Source organism: Dromiciops gliroides, chromosome 1 (assembly GCF_019393635.1).
Source record: "Dromiciops gliroides isolate mDroGli1 chromosome 1, mDroGli1.pri, whole genome shotgun sequence".
Taxonomy (NCBI): domain Eukaryota; kingdom Metazoa; phylum Chordata; class Mammalia; order Microbiotheria; family Microbiotheriidae; genus Dromiciops; species Dromiciops gliroides.
The window spans coordinates 632,767,506-632,791,995 of NC_057861.1; the positions used below are offsets into that span (position 1 = coordinate 632,767,506).

Sequence of the window (24,490 nt, forward strand, 5' to 3'; positions counted from 1 at the left end):
CCCACAGAGAAAACTCGATTTTCCTGTAAAGACCACAGGGATGACTGGAAGAAATGAAGCAAGATTTAAATAATGAGAGTAGAATCCAAATAAGAGCTTGTGAGGAAAAAATTTGAAGGAGATTATGTAACTTAGGAGGACCTTACCAAAGATACAGACTCACTAAAATATAGAGTGGAGCAAACAACTGAAAAACTCCAGGGGACAACAAGGAATTAGAGCAAAATTTAAATTTGTAAGTGGAAGAAATTGTAAGGTATTTGTTTTCAAAAATGATTGACCTTGACAAGTCAAGGAGAGAAAATATAACAATCATCATCTGAAAAAGCATAACCAAACAACATGGATATCATATTTCAAGAAATCACAAAGAAAATTGCCTAAATCTGTTAGAACCAGAAGAGAAAATGGAAGTAGAATGACTCCAATCACTTCTTGAAAAATACTTAAAATGGAAAACATTGAGGAATATCATAGCTAAATTCCAGAGCTTCTAAGTAAAATAAAAATAGAACATGCTGTGGACATCCAGAAAGATTTTAAGGGGTGGGACCATGTGGGTTACTTAATAGTTTTTTGTTTTTATTTTTGGTGGGGCAATGAGGGTTAAGTGACTTGCCCAGGGTCACGCAGCTAGTAAGTGTCAAGTATCTGAGGCCGGATTTGAACTCAGGTCCTCCTGAATCCAAGACCAGTGCCTTATCCACTGCGTCACCTAGCTGCCCCCTCCAGGAAGATTTTAGTGACCAAAGAGCCATAGTCATGATCATGTGGAAGCAACTATCTTGAAATAGAAAAAATATAATTTTCCAAAGCCTTACAATCTAGAATAATTTGTCCTATAAAGTGAAGTATAATTCTTTATGGGTAAATGGACCATTTTTAGAATTATAAGATTTTCAGGCACACAGAAAATACCAGATCTGAATGAGAGAACCTTAAAATGCAAACACAAGAGTCAAGGAAACCTAGAAATATGCATTCATTTGAGCAAATGGAAGAGGCTCAATGATGAGTTATTCTAATTTTATTTTTAAAATATTTTCCCCCTTCCTATTTATTTAGAATTTTCCCCACCTTACATGTGAAAACAAATTGTAACAGTGATTTTTAAAACTTTGTGTTCCAAATTCTCATCCTTCTTCCCTATCCCCACCTTAAGAACTCAAGCAATTCAATATGTTATATATGTGCAGTCATGCAAAACATAGCTGACAAAAAAAACTTTAGAAAAAGGAACTAACAACAACAACAACAAAATATACTTCCATCTGTATTCAGTACCATCAGTTCTTTTTCTGTAGATAGATTGGATTTTTCATAAGTCCTTCGGAGTTGTCTTGGATCATTGCATTGCTGAAAATAACTAAGTCATTTGCAGCAGATCATCTCACAATATTGCTGTTATTTTGTATACAGTACATTTTACTCTGCATGAGCTCATGTAAGTCTTTCCAGGTTTTTCTGATAGCATCCTGCTCATCTTTTTTTAAAAATAGTAAACTACATTTATATAGTACTTTAAAGGGAGATTTCCTTGCAAAACACCCATGAGGTTGATTATTGGAACAACAATAATAGGTAACATTTATATGGTACCTTTTACCTGACAAAGAATTTTCTTCACAAAGTTCAGCAAATCATCATCATCATCATGATCTTGCATTGCTCTTGCCTGTGCTTCAAATTATTTTCCCCAATTACTCTTTCAAAGTGTGTTTCCCTCCATCCTATTCACTCCCCCAAGATATTTACTCTATTTTCTATCTTCTTTTACCTTATTCCTCCTCAAAAGTGTTTTGATTCTGACTGCTTCTCCCCCAATCTGCCCTCCCTTCCTTCATCCCTCCCCCCTTATCTCCTTCCCCCTCCCACTTCCCCACAGGGCAAGATATATTACTATACCCACTTGAGTGTATAAATTATTCCCTCTTTGAGCCAATTCTGATGAGAGTAAGGCTCATTCACTCCCCTGCTTCCCCCCATCTTCACCTCTACTCCATAAGCTTTCTCTTCTTTTATGTAGAGATATTTTACCCCATTCCACCTCTTCCTTTCCCTTTCTCCCAGTGTGATTCTCTTACCCCTTAATTTTATTTTAAAGATGTCATAATAGGGCACCTAGGTAATACAGTGGGTAAAGTACCCACCCTGGACCCAGGAGGACCCAAGCCCAAATCTGGTCTCAGACACAAGACACTCACCAGCTGCTCTACCCTGGGCATACCACCCCACCCTGACTGCCCCGTAAAAAAATAGATAAACAAAAAATAAATGCTTTACAGATATCATCCCTTCATAATCAATTCCCACCTGTGTTCCCTGTCTAAATTTATTCCTATCATTTGCCCTAATCCTGAGATAGTTCTTCTGAGTTAGAAGTATCAGCTTCCCATGTAGGAATGTAATAAACAGTTTAACCTTTTAACATCCCTGATAATTTCTTTTTCCTGTTTACCTTTTTATGATTCTCTACGGTCTAGTATTTGAAACTCAAATTTTCTATTCAGTTCAGGTCTTTTTATCACTAATGTCTGAAAGTCCTCTTTTTCATTGAAGTCCCATTTTTCTTCTGAAAGATTATACTCAGTTTTGATGGGTAGGTGATTCTTGGTTGTAATCCCAATTCTTTTGTCCTCTGGAATATCATATTCCATGCCTTCCAGTCCTTTAATGTAAAAGCTGCTAGATCTTGTGTTATACTGACTGTGGCTCCACAATACTTGAATTGTTTCTTTCTGGCTGCTTACAGTATTTTATCCTTGACTTGGAAGCTCTGGAATTTGGCTATAATATTCCTGGAAGTTTCCATTTTGGCATCTCTTTCAGAAGACGATTGGTGGATTCTTTCCATTTCTATTTTACCTTCTGCTTCTAGAATATCAGGGCAGTTTTCCCTGACAATTTCTTGGAAGATGATGTCTAAGATCTTTTTTTGATCATGGTTTTCAAGTAGTCCAGTAATTTTCAAATGATCTCTCCTGGATCTACTTTCCAGGTCAGCTGTTTTTCCAAGAAGATATTTCACATTGCCCTCTATGTTTTATCCACATTTTTTTCTGTCTGTTCATATTGCTAGCCTATATCTTGACTTTTAACTTCTTAAAGTGGAACACTACTTCCAGGGTGTACTGTCCCAAGCTTCTGGGGGTCCCAGGTGGTATGATTTAAAGAGAGGCAGGTTCTCCACTCCCTGTCCTGTGCTCTGGTCTATAAATAGCCTACTTGCTCTTTAACCCAGAAACAAAATTCTGTTTCACTGTGATTGCAAGCTCCAGGCAAGCCTGTGACCCTCCCCATCCTGGGCAGCTGCCACTCAAGACTGCTTCTTCTTTCCTAGCATGAGCAAGGCAACTGAGTTCTGCTTCAGCACCAGCAGAAACCTCTGTAATCTCCTCCTGGCCAACTGCTCAACCCTCTCACCAGATCTTGAACTTATTTCCAGAAGGAGCCACCACTGCAGCTAATTATGGGGGGTCTCTTTCTCTGATGCAGCCTGCCTGTGGCTGTATCTATGTTGGCACAACTGCAGGGTTGGGCTCCACTTCCACCCCAGTACAACAGACCTTTCCTGCTGACCTTCTAAGCCATCTTTGGCTGAAAAATGATCTCATCCCATCCTTTTGTGTGTTCTGCTGCTCCAATTGTCTTATGGCATTATTTGGAGGTTTTGGGAGTGATCATGTGGGGAGCTTGGAGAGGTTATTTATTGCCTTTCCTCCGCCATCTTGCTGGAGCTCCCCTTCCATCTCTAATTATATTTTAATGGGTAAGAAGAGATGTGTTATTTCAGGATGCCACTATCTTGAAAGGCCATAGAAGGAGTTAAGGAATAAACAAACTCAGGGTGTGATTGTGATTTTGTTCTTTTTGTTGGTCCTAAGGAAGAAAATAAAGGAAGAGAAAAGGACCACACTAGAGAAGAGATCAGGAAAAAATGGGAGAACTCACTATTTCAAGATAAATGGGGTACCCAAGAAGAAGAGTATATAACCATGAACAACATATACACAGATTTTCATGTCAAAATAAAACTCAATGAGGAAATGAAGAATACAGAAAAGGCAAATGGGGTTATATAAAGGGAGAGCAGATGTGGGGAAGGAATTCTTACAAGCAAAACAAATATCAATTTTAGAGGTGAGAAAGATTAAGATTCATAGATCAGGGTCTGCCCTTGGTGAAGGAGAAAAATATTAATTAGATCACAAAATACCAATGTTAATTAGATTCCATTTCTTTCTACATCCCCTTTCTCTTTGTAAAGGAGGGTAAGGGGAAAAGAGAGAACACTTAAAACGACAAGCATGAATGGAAGTAACTCACCCATAAAAGGATATGGTATCAGAATGAATTAGGATGTACAGTTCATTCATATGTTGTTTGAAACATCAACATTTACAGTGACTGTCTAGAGCAGTATTTATTATACTTAAGGTAAGTTCAGAAAAGCAGAAGTAGTATAACAATTCCAGACAAGTTAAAAGTAAAAATGGGCCTGGTTAAAAGAGCTAAGTATTTTTATTTAGTCATTTGAGTCATGTCCAACTCTTCATGACCCCATTTTGGGCAAAGATACTGGAGTGGTTTGCTGTATGCTTCTCTAACTCTTTTTTACAGACGAAGAATTCAGGCAAACAGGGTTAAGTGACTTGTCCAGGGTCACACAGCTAGTAAGTGTTTAAGGAGGCATTTGTAGATGAGTCTTCCTGATTTCAAGTCTAGTACTCTATCCACTGTACCACCTAGCTGTCCCCAAAGAGATAAGTAGGGAAACTATATTATGATAAAAGGCATGCTGATAGATAATGTAATGATATCAGTACTTCATACACATAAACACACATACTCTGATTAACACAGCATCTAATTACTTGAAGAAAGAAATTAGTTGAATCATAGGAAGAAAGAAAAAGTAAAATGATAATAGGAATTTCACTGTGCCCCTCCAGACCCCTAGAAATATAACAAAAAATAAAGAAGAACCAGAATATAATTTTAGAAAAGTTATAAAACTCAGTTATGAAAAAAACTTAGTTATGACAGATTTCTGTATATTAATGAATGAAAATAGAAAGAAACATGTTCATTTCTCATCTCTGATTGACACCTTTTCAAAATTGACCTTGTTTTTTGACAAAATTAACTCATAAATAACTGGTAAAGCAAAAATACTAAAACATACAATAATTTAATAGAATAAAAATTATAGTAAGTTACTTTTGAAAAAGTAAGATTAAGTAATTTATACTAAATAATTGGTATATTAAGGAAGAAATCATGGAAGCAACAGATAATTTTATAAACAACAATGACAACAGTGGACAATATCCAAAGCTTGTACCAAAATAGTCTTTAGGGGAAAAATTATATCATCTTAATGCTTCCTATCAACAAAAGAGAAAGATAACAAATTTTAAGACTATAACCAAACACAAATATATATATTCTCAATGTCAAAGAAGATAAATGGAATTACATATAAATATTTCATTAAATTGATAAAAATTAAGAGCTAATTTTTAAAAGAAGTGAAAGAGATAAATTATTTTTCATCAGATTTTTTAAAAAGTGAGGAAAACAAAATTGTCACTCTAACAATGAAAGAGACTACAACAAATGAAAAAAAAATTTTAAATCATTAAAAAGTATTTTGCCTAATTATATAACAACAAAACTAATGATTTAAGATAAACTTTATATATGTGCATATATGTATAAATACATCATTGTATTGATCAGAGTAGCTAAGTATTTTAAAGTTGATTGTAATTACTATAGTAACATATTTATAGTCTACTTGAATATCCCAATTATGTAAGGTAAGATTTTCCACTATTCCTTTTCTTTATTGCCTAGTATATTCCCCACTTCCAACTTTTTTTCCTTCCAGATAATTAAAACATAAGAAAACCACTCCCAGACCCTCTCCTCTTCTTTAATTGACTCTCTGTATGATTCCTAATGATATTACGGTTCTGAGGGGACACTTTTATTATTTTCTTACCCCCATTTGGAATGAAAAGACAATATAAGAATAGCTATTTCATTTTGGGGTTCCTTTTAGTAGATGGTTCACTAGATTCTTTACATTTTCATTTTCTTTTCTTGTTCCAATATATCAGGGAAGTTTTCTTTCAAGAATTCTTGAAATATGGTATGCAGGCTTTAAAAAAAGAAATCATGACTTCCACTTAGTCTAATGATTCTTAAATGATCTCTCCTTGATGTTTTCTACATTTTCTTTTATTTTTTCAATCTTTTGACTTGACTTTTACTATTTTTTTGTTGATTCAAGGAGTCATTAACTTTTTTTTGTGGGGCAATGAGGGTTAAGTGACTTGCCCAGGGTCACACAGCTAGTAAGTGTCAAGTGTCTGAGGATGGATTTGAACTCAAGTACTCCTGAATCCAAGGTCGGTGATTTATCCACTGCACCACCTAGCTGCCCCTTGAGTCATTAACTTTTTTTTGGCTTGTACATTCTAATTTTTAAGGAGTCTGTTACTTGAATAAGGTTTTACATTTCTTATACTAAGCAGTTAAACTCCTTCTAAGTCTTTCCTACAGAGTTCTCACTTTTTTTCCCATTTCTTTCATGTAGTGTTTTCATTTAATTTTAACCTAGAAATGCCACTTTTAGTTCTGTTCCCCAAATAAATTTCAAAAAAACTAAAAGGACTAGTGCTTGCAAAAATATTTATAGCAGTCGTGCTTTCTTTAATATCACTAATGACTCAGATGAAGACATAACTAGTATGCCTCTAAAATTTGTAGATGTTATAAAACTCAGGGGGTACTTATTAAACTGGAGGTGAATAGGAATGAAAAAACAGTTTAATGTTATGGGAATAGGAATCAAAAAACAGTCTAATGTTGTGGGACAAGATAATGTGATGGTAAGATGAAGATTAATAAAGATAAATATAAAATGCTATAATAGCCTATGTATATTATTTGTTGGAAATTATTTTACCCTTCCCTTTTTTTGTAGCTAACCTAGCAGTCGCCACAGGAGGTATTCTCTATTTCTTCTCCTATCTTCCATTCTTCTACATCAGTTTTAACATCTTCAGCATGACTCATTATATGAAACTACTCTTCTGTCTCTTTTCAAATGTTGCCATGGCCTTGGGAGTACTGTTTATGATCAAACTTGAAGGAAAAGGTAAGCATAGTTTTTCTCAATTGTTTCTTCCTTGTTTTGGTACCTAGAAGCAGTGGAGATAAGGGTAGTTTAAATAATACTAGCCTGATTTTTTTTCCATGTAGAACTATAAGTGCCAAAGCTTTGGCTTTTTTTAGTCAGTGAAAATTAACTTTTATCTTTCAATATATTTAAGTGTAACACTTTAAAAACACATTTAAAAGTAATTAGCTATTTTTCATCTTTAATGCATTTTAGTCCATGAAAATCCTATCATTAAATAAGCATTTACTGAATGTCTACTATCTCTTCCTGACTCCAAGCAGTTTATAGGTTATTTGGAGATATAAGACTAATACTTGTGAAATAATTAGGACATACTTATTATTAGGACATACTTATATACTATATGGTACATACTATATATTAAAGGAACTTTAGGAGTTTAGAGATATTAGAAAGAAATATTGACTGGAATATTTCCTCACTTCATTGAGAAGATTGACCTGAATTGGGCCTTAATTTGTAAGATTTGTCTAGGAATAGAGAAATTGAGAGGGCATTTGAAGGTACAGAAGACATGTCTGAAGTCACGGAAGTGGAAATGAGAATTTTCCTGAAAAGTGAATAGATTTGGTTAATTTGAGTGCAGGGTGCATTCTGGAGATTAATGGGAAACAAGTTGATAAATAGGGTCATCCTGGATTATGGAGGGCCTTGTGAATAAATCTGAAAAATATGTACTTAATTCAGGAAGCAATAGTGAACATTGTAGGTAAGTGTATAAAAGTGCTCTTAAAAGGTAATTAAAAAGGTAATTTATCTCTTAAAAGGTAAAAGGGGAGTATAGAGTCCAGGGGAACAAAAGTCATATAGACCAGTTCAGAAAATTGTCTTGGTAATACAGACATGAGATAATGTGTAGCAGGACCAAAATAGTGCTGTTACTAATCAAGAGGAATTTATTATTTATTAGAAAGTATTTATTGATTTCTTCCCTTTGATTTTTCAGCCAATATAGAAATTGTCGTAGGTAGGTGGTGCAGTGGGTAAGAGTGCTGGATTTGGAGTCAGAAAAACCTGAGTTCAAATCCTGCCTCAGACACTTAGTAGCTATATGATTCTGGGCAAGTCACTTAACCTCTCATATCTTCAGTTTCCTTTACTGTAAAGTATAATAATAATAATAATAATAATAATAATAATAATAAATATAATAATAGCACTTTTCTCATAGAATTGTAAGGATCAAATGAAACATTTATAGCACTTTGCAGAATCTTAAGGCACTATGTGAACACTAGCTATTATCATTATTATATATAAATACAACAAAGTTCTATTGATTTTTTTAATTTAAATTTTAAAAATTATGAACCTGAGTATAGTCAACAAACTTGAACATTTCTATATACAAAGAACAAAAGAGAATATTGCATGCCAAGCCATGTATGTTTTGTTTAAGTATATGCTAAATTTAGCATAGTAATAACAAGATTTCCTTGTTCATATCCCTTCTGAACTTTTTTCTTTTATATTAAAGTGTTTTTTTCTCTTTATTTTTGACGTATCTCTCACTACCTACTTATTCACTTTGCCCCAAATAGAAACCCTTCCTTGCAACAAATATGCATAGTCTTGATTTTTCATAAAGTCATTTGCTTTTGTTTGCTCAATCCTAATTTTAAGCAATGATTTTCTTCAGAGAGCTTTTGTATCTCCTTTTCCATTTGGCCAATTTGGCTTTTCAAGCTGTTGACTTTTTTTCATCACCCTCCTTCATCACTCTCATTTCTCTTTCTTTTTTTTCCTCTACCTCTCTTACTTTTCCCTCTACTTCTTTTACTTTATCTTCAAAGTCCTTTTTGAGCACCCCTGTGGTCTGAGACCAATTCATATTCTTCTTGGAAGCTTTGGATATAGGAGCCCTGATGTTGCTATCATCTTCTGAGGGTGTATCTCAATCTTCCTTGTCACTAAAGAAACTCTCTATGGTCTGCATATTTCTCTGTCTGCTCATCTTGCCTGTCTTTTACTTGACTTTTAACTCCTTCTTAAAGTGGGGCACTGCTTCCAGGATATACTGTCCCAAGCTTCAGGGGTTCAAAGATGGTGTTTAAGAAGGGGCAGGTTCTTCACTTGCCTGGCCTGTTCTCTGGTCCATAGATAACCCCAGGCCAACTTGCTAAGTAACTAGGCAACAAAACTTTGTGTGATATGATTGTTAGCTCTGACTAGCCTGCTCCCCTCCCACACCTGGACCACCACCACTCAAGCCTACTTCCTGGTTCCCAGCAGGGGTGAAACACCCAAGATCCACCTCAGCACCAGCAGAGACCCTTGTAATCTCCCCCTGGCAAACTGCTCAGCCTTCTCACCAGACAGTGGGCTTACTTAGTTCCAGATGATACAGTTGCTGCCACTGATTCAGAGCCTCCAAGGGTCTGTTTCTCTGGTGAGGCCTGCCTGGGACTGGATCTGTGTCAGCGTGACCATAGGGTTGGGCTCCACTCCAATCCTGGCATAGCAGCCCCCTCCTGCTGACCATCTAAGCCATCTTTGGCTGGAAAATGGTCTCAATCCATTCTTTTTGTGGGTTCTGCTGCTCCAGGAATTGTCTTTTGGCATCATTTGGAGGTTTTTTGGAGTGATCGTGTCATGAGTTCCCAGAGCTTATTGGTTTTCCTCTGCCATCTTGGCTCTGCCCTTTCTTTCAACAAATATGCATAATCAAGCAAGAAACCAACTCATTTGACATGACTAAAAATGTCTCACTCTGCACCTCTTGTTCATTATTTCTGACAAGCTTCCCTATTAAGCTTCTGATATAAAGAATGGTCAAGCATCTATCAGTGCTCTCTAGTTTTTCGAAGGTTTTTTTTTTTTTATGTTACTGTGGTCATTGTGTAAATTGTCCACTGGTTCATTTCAAACCATTTTATAAAGTCTTCCTAGGTTTCTCTGGAGCCATAATTTCTTATGACACAATAAATAATCCTTTATATTAATGTGTGATGTATTCAGCCATTCTTCAATTTTGGGGCACCTACTTGGTTTCCATTTATTTTCTACAATAAAAAAGTACTGCTATATTGTTGTAATTATGAGTCCCCTCTCTCTGTTGTATATGACTAGTAGTGTTATCACTAAGTCAGTGGAGATACATATGTATTACTATCCTCTGATTGCTTATGTTTTGGGGCATGGCTTTTGTTCCTACATATTTGTAGTGTTTCCTTATATATGTCAGATGCTAGGTCTTGTGAGTGCTTTGAATTTGCTCATATAGAAGGTTTTCAACTTTATGTAATTAGATTTTTCTATTTAAAGTTGTTCTACTAAGATTACCACTGTCCTTTGTTTTGTTAAAAATTGTCCCTGTAAAAAAAAATTGTCCCTGTAGCCCTAACTGTGAAAAGTATCTCTTTCCCTTTTCTTCTTTTTTTAAAAGTAGTGTAACTTTTTATAGATAGATCATATATTAATTTTTAAATATAATTTAATTTCTCATAAATAAGCATTTTTATTTTTAAATCCCACATCCTTCTTAAAAAGAAAAAAAAAAGAAAACTTTTGTAACAAATGTGCATAGTGAAGCAAAACAAATTCCCATATTATCTATGTCTAGAAGTATATCTTTTATTCATCTTAATTCTATCAGGAGGTGGGTAACATAGTTTATCACTGGTCCTCTTGAATCTTTGTTGGTCATTCATTACATGATCAGAATTCTTAAAATTTTTTCAGAGTTGTTTGTCTTTATAGTGTTGTTGTTAATATATAAATACTCTCTTGGTTCCACTTACTTCACTTTGCATAAGTTCATGTAGGTCTTCCTAACTTTTTCTGGAATGCCCCCTCATCATTTTTTTACAACTTAATAGTATTTCATTATGTTTATATAACATTATTTGTTCAGCCATTCCACAATTGATAGGAATTTCCCTTAATTTCCATTTTTTTGCCTCTACAAAAAGATCTGCTGTAAGTATTTTTGTACACATGGATGCTTTTCATCTTTATTTGATCTCTGAGGTATAGGACTAGTAGAAGAATTGCTTGGCCAAAGGGTATATACAGTATCACCTATTACCCAACTCTCACCCGTGGCTCCAAGAAGCTGTAGCATGCACAGCAGCCATACCTCAGAAAAACTGTCTCAGCAGATGGACCACACCATGTTGAGGGTAACTAATGGGCCTCAAACCTGTTGGTAAGTTAAAGAGGTGTCTATCCCAAGCACATGAAGATTTTCCCCTGGTGGAATAGGTGGATGAGAACGATTTGTTCCAACAGCCATGAAGGCAGCTGAAGCAGCATTGTGAAGTGCTTAGAGCTTGGTCAGACATTAAGGATGCCATGGTTATCCACTGCTTCCCAGGCTATCATCGGTTATCCTGAATTTTTTCTTGCAACTAGACTTCGGTGATTCTGGAAGAGAGTGGGACTGTCAAATTTATGCAACTCTGCCTCACTTAAATCCAATTCATGTGCAAGTCAAGCCATTACCTTCTGATGTAACTGTTTCTCTTTGAAAACAAAGGATGAATAACAATTGACATTTGGGGCAAAGCCCCAAGTTGCCTTCCAAAATATTTGGACCAGTTCATACCTTTAACAGCAGTTTATCAATGTACTTGTTTTCTCATTGCCCCTCTGACACTTTTCATTTTCCTTTTTTGCCATCTTTGACAATCAATCTGATGGTTGTGAGATGGAACATCAGAGTTGCTTTAATGTGCATTTCTCTATTATTTGGAACGTATTTTCATATTGTTATTGATAGCTTGGATTGCTTCCTTTTGAAAAAATGACTTTATATCCTTTGGCCATTTATCAGTTGGGTAATAGCCCCTATTCTTAAAGATTTGAATCAGCTCTTTATATAACTTTGAAATGAAAAGAAATTTATCTCAAAGAATTTTCTTGTTAAATGTTTCCTTTCTAATTTTAGCTGCATTGACTCTGTTTTTGTAAAACAAAAAAAAATTATCTAATCAAAATTGTCCACTTTATCTTCTCTGATCCTTTGTTTGGTCATGAACTCTTCCCTTATCCAAAGATTAACAAGGTAGGTTGTTTTTTGCTTTGCTCCTTTAATTTATTTATGATTTTACCCTTTATGACTAAGTAATGTTACCATTTGGAGCTAATGTTGGTATGTAGTATGAGGTACTGATCTAAACCTAAATTCTTCCATTGTTCTTTCTAGTTTTTGTTCAGTAGTGAGTCACTGCCCTGCTAGCTAGTCTTTGGGCTTGAAGAATACTCAGCTGTGCTAGATTGTTTCTTTCTGTAAGTTGTATAGCTGATTTGTTCCACTGATTGACTTAAAAATAAAAATAAAATACTTAAAAATAAACCAGTAGCAAATTATTTTGGTGATTGCTGTTTTCAAGTATAGGGTGAGGTCTGGTACTGCTGGACCCCCTTACTTTTCACTTTTTTCATTATTTCCTGCGATATTTTTGACCGTTTGGTCCTAGGGTGAATTGTTATAATTTTTTTCCAATTCCATAAAGTAATCCTTTGCTTGCACTGAATAAATAAATCATTTAGGTAGTGTTGTCATTTTTACTATATTGATTCAGCTTCCCTATAAACAACAAATATTTCTCCAATTAGTTATGTTTGTATTTACATAAAAAGTAATTTGTGGGGGCAGCTAGGTGGCACAGTGGATAGAGCACCAGCCCTGCAGTCAGGAGTACCTGAGTTCAAATCCGGCCTCAGACACTTAACACTTACTAGCTGTGTGACCCTGGGCAAATCACTTAACCCCAATTGCCTCACTAAAAAAAAAAAAAAGTAATTTGTGGGGGGGCAGCTAGGTGGGGCAATGGATAGAGCACTGGCCCTGGAGTCAGGAGGACCTCAGTTCAAATCCGACCTCAGACCCTTGACACTTACTAGCTGTGTGACCCTGGGCAAGTTACTTAACTCCCATTGCCCTATGTGATGTTTAAAATCTAAATTGTGGTCGCCTTAAATCAGAAGCTTCAGCACCAGTCTAGCCTAGAGTTCCAGCCTGGTTGGGTTCTTCCTGAAGTCCTCCTCCACGAGCCTGCTTTAATCAGGAACCCACTAGCAAGCTGTTTGTGGAAGCTTTTTATAGATCTGGAACAGAGGCTGTCCTTACACACTGCTTCAAAGTGATTGGTTGGTGTCATCCAAATCCATTGGCTTTGAAGGTGTTCTCAAGTTGAGTTCACAGTCTAGTTTCTGAGAACAATACCGTTTTAAGGGATAGCCAGGTGTGATTACAATCCAATTAACTTGAAGTAGCTTAATCAGCAGTCAATCACTCTCACTTGATTCAATCAGTATAGATTAATCTCCAGGTGGGTCTTTGAGTATCTGCTAAATCCCATTATTTCATCACACCTGTAAAACAAAACAAAACAACAAAAAAAGTAATTTGTAATTGTATACAAAATGTATAGAGTTCCATTTGTGTGTGTCTTGGTAGGTATATGCCCAAGTATTTTATATAATCTTTAGTTATTTTGAATGACATTTCTTTTTCTCTTCCTGTTGGGCTTTGTTGTGGGCAATATATAGAAATGATACATTATATGGATTTATTTTACATACTGAAAGTTTATTGAAATTATTCATTTACTCAATTAATTTTAATTGATTCTCTAGTAAATTGCCATTTTATCTTAGAAAAGCAATAATCGTATTTTCTTTGCTTATGATTACTCATTTTTTTCTTATCTTGCTTCTATAGCTAATATTTCTAGTATGATATCATAAGTAAGAATGATAATGGATAATTTTGCTTTACTCTTGATCTTACTGGATAGACTTCTAGTTTATCCCCATTATATATAATATTGACTATGGATTTTATTTAATTGCTTCTTACTATATTAAGGAAAGGCCCATTTATTCTTAAGTTCTTAGTGTTATTTGTTAGAAAGCCTTTTAATCACCTTGATATTAGCTAGCATTTATATAGCACTTTAAGGTTTACAGAGTACTTTACATATTTATCTCAATCCTTTCTATTGATATAATAATGATTGTTTTGGGGGATTTTGTTTTTAATATATAGCCTATTATATTTAGTTTTTTTTATATTGAACCAAGATCATGTTCCTTGTATAAATCCAAACCAGTCAGAGTATATGATCTTTTAGATAAGTTGCTATGAACTCTTGGCCAACATTTTAGTTAACATCTTTTCATCAATGTTAATTAGGGATGTTGGTCTATAGTCTTTTTATTCTCTTTAATAAATGCTTAAAAGTCTAACTCTTGTTAAAGCTTATAATTTATAGGCGACCACTCATTAGATATTTTAGAAGACTAGCTAGAATTTTAGCCGTAACAGGAAGAAAGGGAAAGGGAAAAGTAGAAGGTGGTAAAGTAGCTCACATAAAAGAAACAAGAGAAAGCTTATGGAGTGGAGAGGAAGATGGGGAAGGAGTTGGGGAGTGAGTGAACCTTACCTGATCAGAATTGGCTCAAAGAGGGAATAACATATACATTCAAGTAGATATAGTAATATATCTTGTCCTGAGGGAAAGTGGGAGGGGAAGGGGAAAAGATGGGGAGAGGTGAAAGAAGGGATTTGGGTGGATTGGGGCAGGGGGCAGTAAAAAGCAAAACACTTTCGAGGAGGAATAGGGTGAAAGAAGATAGAAAATAAAGTCAATATCAAGGGGAGGGAATAGGATGGAGGGTAATACAGTTAGCTATATATCTATATCACTATAACTGTGAAAGAAATGGTGAGCAGGATGCTATCAGAAGGACACATGAAAAATGCAAACCGTCAACAGAGAAGGAACTGATGGTATCTGAATACAGATTGAAGTATAATTTTATTTGTTAGCTCCTCTTTCTGAAGTTATTTTGTCTATTTTCTTTCACAACCTGACTAATGTAAAGATGTTTTGCATGACAGCACATGTATGACTTATATTGAATTGCTTGATTTCTTAGGGAGGGTTGAAGAGGGAGGGAAGAAGAAAATTTAGAACACAAAGTTTTAAAAAATCAATGTGAAAAAAATGTTTTTTACATGTAACTTGGAGAAAATTCTAAATAAATAAGAAAAGGGGAATCCATGGGCTGAATCCTATAAGGCAGTGATAGAGAGAGCCTAGAGGTGAGAATCTAGAATGAACATCTTGGAAGCTTTGATTTTATCAAGAATATGGAGAAAAGAGAGAGATCAGGTGATTGTAGGGATCATGAAACAGAATGAGGATCTGGAGTAAACAGAAAGAGAAGATAGATAATGAAGAGACTAAGAGAAGTAATTTTTGGAAAGGGGCACAAAAATTTAAGTAATGAACATGTCTAGGTGAAGGAGAGGAAAGGAAGGGGAAATCTATTTGACTGTGAGGGGGAAAAAGTAGATAAAGAAATCTATAACCAGATAAAAACAGAAGAGAAGAACTAATAAATAAAACCTTAAAGGGAAAGTGTTCGTAACAAATGAGAAGAAGGCATCAGGGGAAGGGAAAGAGAGCCAGTGAGAAGACCACTTTAAAAATTAAGTGGAGGGCAGCTAGGTGGTGCAGTGGGTAGAGCACCAGCCCTGGAGTCAGGAGGACCTGAGTTCAAACCTGGCCTCAGACACTTGACAATAGCTGTGTGACCCTGGGCAAGTCACTTAACCCCAATTGCCTCACCAAAAATGAATAAAATTAAATGAAGGAGCATAATATTGTGTTTATAGTAGAAGGGGGGAATAATACCTTTTAAAAAGACCAATTTTAAAGACAGATGGAAATATAACTCATAACTTTAAATGTGAATGAATTAAATAATACAATAAAACAAAAAAGTGACAGATTGTTTTAGAAAACAGAACCCTGCAATCTGTTGCCTACAAAAAACACATTTAAAAACCATGACTTACACAAAATACCAGGAAAGGCCTCATGCAGAAGGTGTTATTTGAGCTGTGTTTTGAAGAAAACCAGGGATTCCAAGATTTGAAAGTAGGAAGGGAGAATATTGTGGTCAAGCCTAAATTATGTTAAGTCCAGTAGGTTCTAGGTTTAAAATGCAATAAGCATTTATGGACTGTAAAATACAATTGAAAGAATATACGTTAAAAAAAATACAGTTAAGATAAAGTATTATTCAGTTTCTCTGTTGTCACTTAAGGGATGCATTCCCTGGAAGTGAAGTTTCAATTTCAATTACATTTCCCCTGAGGCTAAGCCTCTTTATATATAATTCAAGAGACTGAAAACACTCCATTTTCATAAGGGTCAAACCTCCTTTGTCTGGTGATTGGGCTTCCCAGGAAGGAAAAGGGGATAAAAAGGGTAGGACAGAGTAGATGCATTGATTATAGCCCATTGAAGATGCAAAAAGAGTCCTGCCTCAGAAATGCATAATGAATAAAAAAAAAAAAAAAACGCGTAATGAGTAAGGCAGCCCAATCACTCTTAACAACAACCCCCAACCCTCTCCACCTTTCCACATAAAACCAGCTCCTCTCACATTTCACCCCTTGGTGGCAAGAATCCCCCCCTTCCCCAACATTCCAGGGGTTCTACTATCACTAAAACAGTCTTTCTTATAACAATGCTTACTAGTAGAGAAATTCAACATAAATAATAAACACCATAAAAGTATCTTATCTTTAAATAGCAGATGAAGGATGTCAGAGACAGTTTATAAAAATATTCTTGAAATAAAACACTCATGGTGGTATGGCACAACAATGGGAATATCTCACCCACCAAATAAATTCTGATGCTACTTAGGCCATCACAAGTCTGGATCATCAGTATTAAAACAGCTCAGAGGGTCATAGGCTTTTTTTTTTTTTTTTGTCATAGGCCTTTTGCATTTAATCTGTCCCAGGCGCCCAAGTTGATCCAAGTATCAACTTATTCCCTTACAATTGATTCTATTGTCAATTTATCCCCCATTCATTGTTTCCTGGCTCACCAGCCAAAACTACTCCTTCTCTAGGAATCCCATCGGGGAATGACACCAAATTTTGACCCTTTAAGAGACTTTTACTAGGGGTCTACCCCTTCTTTTATGGTAGTTAGATGAAGATTCCACCATCAGTTTAGCTAAAGGATTGCCCTTCATCTGAGTGAATTCCTACTCACCAGGCTTATATAAAGATAATTGCCAATTCTTTATAGCTTTAAAAGTCAAAAACCCTTCTTCTTCCCCTTAATCCCCCAAACCCATTTTGGAAGGAGCTATCTGAACTATCCCAGGGAAAAAGAAACCTGCCAGGAAATGGGGATACAAACCACTTCCCTAGGTTGTTTTTTACTAAATTTGATTTTTTTTCAATAAGCAAAAATCTATATTTTCTTCCTTCCCACTCCCAACCTGAAAAAGAACAAATCCCTGTTACAAACATGCAGTCAAGCAAAACAAATTTCCACATTGACCATATTTTAAAAAAAAAAATGTTTATTCTGCACATTAAGTCTTTCACCTCTCTCAGGAGGTGGGTAATATGTTTCATCATTAGTCTTCTGTAATCATCACTGGTCATTATGCTGATCAGAGTTTCTAAGTCCTTCAAAGTTGCTTGTCTCTACGGTATTGTTTTCACTGTATAAATTGTCCTGGTTCTGTTCATTTCACTCAACATCAGTTAATACAAGTTTTCCTATGTTTCTTTGAAATTTTCTCCATCATTTCTTAGAGCACAATTGTATTCCATCACATTTATAACTTGTTCATCCATTCTTCAATTGATGGACAACTCCTTAGTTTCCAATTCTATGCCCCTGCAAAATGTTATACATCTTTCTGCATATTTTTAAAAATTTGTTTTGCTTAGGTATGATCCCTTCCTTAATCTGCTGTTTCTTATTCTCCCTTCTCCCCTTTTCCTATTTACTTGTTGAGTAAAATGTATTTCTGTAACTCAGACTGCATGTGTATTCTTCCTTCACCACTTCAGATAAGAGTGAAGTTTAAGTGTCCACTGCTAACCCTTTCCTCATTTTTTGTCACTGTCACACACTGATTATGGAGATAATTTCCCCTAACATTCCTCTCCCTATCTTCTTGCTGTTCTTGGGATATTTATCTTCTCCCTTCTTCATTTTTTTTTTTTTTTGCAGGGCAATGAGGGTTAAGTGACTTGCCCAGGGTTACACAGCTAGTAAGTGTCAAGTGTCTGAGGCCAGATTTGAACACAGGTCCTTCTGAATCTAGGGCTAGTGCTTTATTCACTGCACCACCTAGCTGCTCTAAATATTTTTTTAATGGGGGGGGGCGGGGCAATGAGGGTTAAGTGACTTGCCTAGGGTCACACAGCTAGTAAGTGTCAAGTATCTGAGGCCAGATTGGAACTCAGGTCCTCCTGAATCCAGGGCCAGTGCTTTATTCACTGCACCACCTAGCTGCCCCCCCCCTTTCTTCTTCACAAAGTTTTTAAAAAATTGATGTCAAAATTTGTATTTTACACGTAATTTGGGAGAATAAAATTCTAAATAAGAAATTTAAAAAACCACAACACAATATTGTTGTCTCTGTACACAATGTTCTGATTCTGCTCACTTCATTATACATCAGTTCATATAAATCTTTTCAGACCTTTCTGAAATCGTCCTGGACAAGTCACTTAATCCCAAGTGCCTTAAACATCCAGGGCCATCTCCAGTCATCCTAATATATATATAATCCCAGATGGCTCTGGAGGAGAGAGTAAGGTTGGTGACCTTGCACAGTCCTTCCTCACTTAAATCCAATTCAGTGCAAGTCATGACATCATCTCAATGTCATAGTCCTCTTTGAGATAGGACAAACAACGTCTATCAATCAATAATTTACACCTATAGGAAAACTTACCAAGACTCCCTACCCCCTGCCCATTCCCTAGAGTGTCTTCAATTACTGAATCAATGGTTATTGAGATTCAGTTGCATATAACTTTTGCAAAATAGGCAGAACTGTCAGTAAACTAAAGTCTACTGTACTTCATACTCTAAACATTCTTTGCACTCTTCTGCTCTGTCTTTTCATGCTTTTCCTTCTACTTGAAACACACACACACACACACACACACACATTAAAGAGGCAAAGAGGGAGATAAATAAATGTGTGAGAGAGAGAGAGAGAGAGAGAGAGAGAGAGAGAGAGAGAGAGAGAGAGAGAGAGAGAATATCTGAACTCAGTTCCTGTACTTGAACTTCTAAAACCTTTGAATGGGCATCTTACCATTTATTTTAAGTGTGGTGAGGTTAGGGTGACAAGTAAATCAGTCATTCCTATGCCTATGCTGCTTGTATGAATTGATTTTAAGGATTTCTGTATTAGTATTAATGTTTCCTCATGCATAAAAGTTATTTTGGTAAACCAGTATGTATATTTGGTTTTGAACTAAAATGTTCCTGAAGTACTCAATATGTATGTGTTAAATATCCTGATTTAGTGAGGTTGTCAAGATATCATTAGGAGGCACTCTGCTTTCCAGAGCTAAGGCCCAGCAAGTAAGCTGGACCCTGAACTTGGACAAGCTGCAATAGATCCAGCCTCCCTATTGCTATTGTGCCTCACAGTTAGTTGGTGTAGTGCCACACCACTGTTGCTACACTACACTGTTTGACTTTTTTCTAGCCACAAGTATATGAATCAAGGTTCAGCCACACTCACGTGGGGTATCCCCACAAGGAACAGAGCCCCAACACGTGTCTACACTCCTTGCTTGCAAGCCATTTCCCTCACTTTGAAATTAAACCTTCTGTTTGATTCCTGACCCCTATCTCTAGCCTGCTCTGTTCGACTCCAGCCATCCACAGGGTAGAACCCGGTTCCACCTGGTTTACATTGATTGGTGTCAGCAGTGGAAAAAAGGATTAATTGAAGTTTACAATGAATTGTATTGATAATGGTAAAGAAAGGAAAATTATTTGCCAGTTTTTAAAGTATCTGTCTGATAATGTTAAAAGGCAGAATAGCTCATTTTACAGTTAGACCCTCATACATTTTTGGGGGGTGGTGCTTTATCCACTGAGCCACCTAGCTGCCCCCACATACATTTCTTTGGGGAGAGGGGGGAGGCAATTGGGGTTAAGTGACTTGCCCAGGGTCACACAGCTAGTAAGTGTTAAATGTCTGAGGTAGGATTTGAACTCAGGTCCTCCTGACTCCAAGGCTGGTGCTCAATCCACTACGTCACCTAGCTGCCCCTCCCCACATACATTTTTTTAAAAAATGATTCGTATATCAGGTATAGGACTTAGGTAAACAACAAATGGGATATAAACGGAAATTCTCTGAAGTTTCAAGATTGGAGAACCAAATTTAAGTGATTGTACTAAATTATATTGAGTCCGAATTGTTTATGAACCTCTAGATTTGGAACCAGAGAAGTATAACACTTTTCTATTATCCAAGAAAAGATATCTAAGGATAAGATAACTACATGAGGTATTTGGGACTCAAAATGTGCTGGTTAAATGGATATTGAGAATGGGCTATGAAGATACAAGGAGACTTGATGTTAGTTAATATTGGTGTTTGCCCAAGCTCAGGGACCAGCTTGCTTATTGGGCTGTAGCTCTGGAAAGCACGGTGTCTCCTAATGATATCTGGACAGGATATAATCCACCTAAGTGTTTTATTAGTAAAACTTAAGATACCAGAGTTACAAGATGAGTTTTTCAGGAGAATGTAGGGAGCCTTCTCAATCAGAGCTTTGATTGACGAAGAGGACTCCTATGCAGAATCTGAACCATTTTCATAACAGTGCTGTGAAGTCATATCCAAAGCAGTGTTATAAATAGACTTTATTCTTTAAAAAAAATTTTTTTGGTGAGGCAATTGGGGTTAAGTTACTTGTCCAGGGTCACACAGCTAGTAAGTGTCAAGTGTCTGAGATCGGATTTGAACTCAGGTCCTCCTGAATCCAGGGCCAGTGCTCTATACACTGCGCCACCTAGTTGCCCCTATCAATAGACTTTAGCTCTGAATTGTGCTTAGGTTTCTAGTTAAGTTAAAGAAAATTCATATTTAGTACATTACTAATTACTGAAACTGTCTCACAGCAACAAAGTAGAGAGGAAGCCAACATTTTTCTGTCTTGTCACCTTGGGTTCTTAACTGTTGAATTAGGATACTGTAGCATAGTGGTATCAAACTCATATAAAATGGGTCCCTATTGGCTGCATACTGATCTAGAAGACCACAAATTAATATTTTTTTTGGTGTTTTTATTTATTTTGTTAAACATTTCCCAAGTACATTTAATCTAGTTCAGTGTAATCCCCATGTAGCAGAAACATGTGCTCGATACCTCTGCTGTAGAGTAATTCTTTTTCAGTGTCCATCTAACAGGCATAGTAACTATTTTTTGTTGAATTTTAGGGTCAGGTATTCAATGGAAACATGTGTTGAGGATTTCCTTGTCTGAGAAATTTGGCTTTGGAGAGGTGCTAATAATGCTGCTAATTGACAGTGTCTTATATGGCTTGGTAACCTGGTATGTGGAGGCTGTCTTTCCAGGGAAATATGGTATACCTCAGCCTTGGTACTTCTTCATTATGGTAAGTTCTTTTTTCTTTTGTTTTGTTTCTGTTTGTTTTTTGTTTTGGTTTGTTTGGGGTTTTTGTGGGGCAGTAAGGGTTAAGTGACTTGCCCAGGGTCACACAGCTAGTAAGTGTCAAGTGTCTGAGGCCATATCTGAACTCAGGTCCTCCTGAATCCAGGGCCATTGCTTTATCCACTGCACCACGTAGCTGCCCCTGTGATGGTAAGTCCTGATGTTGGAATCCTTTAGATTCTAACAGCCAAACATCATGATTACCTCTTCTCATACTGTCCTTAAATTAGCCAAAATAATCATAGACAAAAGGAATTTTTCTCCAAAGGAGTGCTTACCTTTCTATCTTGGAGAAGATTTGGGTTTAAGGGGAAGGCCAGGTGTCAACCACAGTTTCCTGGAAGAAGCCCTCCCTTCAAGTGGAAAGTTCCATCAGGGGTACCCAAAAGAGAAGAGAGAGGTTTCCCTTAGAGAATGTGGAGAATCAGGCTCCCTCACCTGATCTTGGTGGAACCTCTAAAACTGTCTCAAGTAAATTTAATAAAGGTAGACTGAAGTACATACTCTGAGCAATATCAGTTACTTAACAGTGATCAGTTTATTAACTGTTAACAAAGCAGGTCAGACTGACCGTCTAGTAAAGCCAGTGACTCTAGTAAGAAGGAGGAGACACACAAGAAAGAAAGGGTCTTGGTAGTTGTGGAACATTATGATTGACGATACTAAGAAAGGTGAGCTGGCATTCAGATGAAACCAATCATGACTCTTTCTGACAAATAAGAAAGTTAATTGTTTTATGGGACCCTTCTGCATCTTTTAATGTTTGGTAGGGGATCAGAACGAACAGATTTGCTATCTCCTTGGAAGATATAAAATTTCCCCTAATTGCACAAGGACAAGTGACATCTTTTGGGGATGGTACCAAGATAATGTATGGAACTTAAAGATAACAAATAGGGGCAGCTAGGTGGCGCAGTGGATAGAGCACTGGCCCTGGAGTCAGGAGTACCTGAGTTCAAATCCAGCCTCAGACACTTAACACTTACTAGCTATGTGACCTTGGGCAAGTCACTTAACCCCAATTGCCTCATTAAAAAAAAAAAGATAACAAATAGTGGGGCAGCTATGTGGCACAGTGGATAGAGCACTACTGTACCTGGATTCAGGGGGACCTGAATTCAAATCTGGCCTGAGACACTTGACACTTACTAGCTGTGTGACCCTGGGCAAGTCACTTACCCCTCATTGCCCCACAAAAAAAAAGAAAAAAAAAGAAAAAAAGGAAAAAAGATAAACAGATGTCCTGGAAGTATCCCAGAAGCTACCAGTATGAAAGATAACTTTTCTTTTAATTAAACCTTTAAGCTAACTCAGAGGGAAAGTTAAATTCCACACATAGAGGTTATAGGTATAAATAGACTTTGATGTAATGATATAAAAAAATTAAGGGGTAAAAAATGGATTATATGGGGAGAAGAGGAAAGGGGAGGTGGAATGGGGTAAATTACATCACATAAAGAAGCACAAAAGACCTATTACACTAGAGGGAACAAAAAGAGGGGTGAACATTGTTTCAACCTTACTCTCACTGAATTTGCCTCAAAGAGGGAATAACACACACTCATTTAGATAAAAAAAAATATGTCTTACCCTATAGGGAACTAGAAGGGTAAGGTGGGAAAGGTCGGTGCTGATAGAAGGGAGGAAAGAAGTAGGAGAGGAAAGGGGAAAGAAAAGGGAAGAGGGCTGATAAAAGGGAGGGCAGATTGAGGGAGGCTGTGGTCAGAAGCAAAATGCTGATGAGTAGAAACAGGGTCAAAGGAGAGAGAAAAGTATAAACAAGGGAGAAAATAGGATGGATGGAATTACACAGTTAGTAATCATAACTGGGAATGTAAATGGGATGAACTCTCCCATAAAACAGAAGCCTATAGCAGAGTGCCTTAAAAACCAGGATGCTACATTATGTTGTTTACAAGAAACACATTTGAAACAGAGAGATACACAGAGAGTAAAGGTAAAAGGTTGGAGCAGAATACATTATTCTTTAGCAGAAATTTTTAAAAAGCAGGGGTAGCAATCCTGATCTCAGACAAAGCAAAAACAAAAAATAGATAATTAAAAGAAGAGGAAATAAAAATCTTGAACAGCCCCATTTTAGAGAAAGAAATTGAACAAGCCATCAATGAACTCCCTACGAAAAAATCTCCAGGGCCAGATAGATTTACAAGTGAATTCTACCAAACATTTAAAGAACAATTAATTCCAATACTATACAAATTATTTGGAAAAATAGATGAAGGAGTTCTTCCAAATTCCTTTTATGATACAAGTATGGTGTTGATACCTAAACCAGGAAGAGCCAAAATAGAGAAAAAAATTATTTCTCTAATTAATATAATAAAATATTATCAAAGAGATTACAGCAATTTATTACCAAGATAATACAGTATGACCAGGTGGAATTTATATCAGGATTGCAGGGCTGATTCAACATTAGGAAAAACAGCAACCACATAATCAACCGCATCAATAATAAAACTAATCAAAATAAAATGATTAGCTCAATAGATGCAGAAAACCTTTTGACAAAATACAGCATACATTTCTATTAAAAACACTAGAGAAAAAAATAAAAATAAAAACACTAGAGACCATAGAAATAAATGGAGCTTTCCTTAAAATGATAAGCAGTAACTACCTCAGACACAAGACAGTCGCCCACTGTAAGATCCCAGGTATGTCCCCCAGCTCCAATTTTTTATGGTTCTCTATGGTCTTGTATTTGAAAGTCAAATTTGCCATCCAGTTCAGGTCTTTTCATCACAAATATCTGAAAGTCTTCTTTT

General features: G+C 36.3%; 1 protein-coding gene across 1 annotated transcript in view; it reads left to right on the top strand.

Annotated features, from left to right (window-relative positions):
- Positions 1 to 24,490, top strand: part of LOC122753085 (phospholipid-transporting ATPase ABCA3-like) — a 265,236-nt gene that overhangs the window by 118,379 nt on the left and 122,367 nt on the right. The window contains exons 8-9 of the mRNA XM_044000190.1: positions 6,995 to 7,168; positions 21,467 to 21,645. Coding sequence (XP_043856125.1) covers positions 6,995 to 7,168; positions 21,467 to 21,645 — 353 coding nt within the window. The remainder of the gene's footprint in view (positions 1 to 6,994; positions 7,169 to 21,466; positions 21,646 to 24,490) is intronic.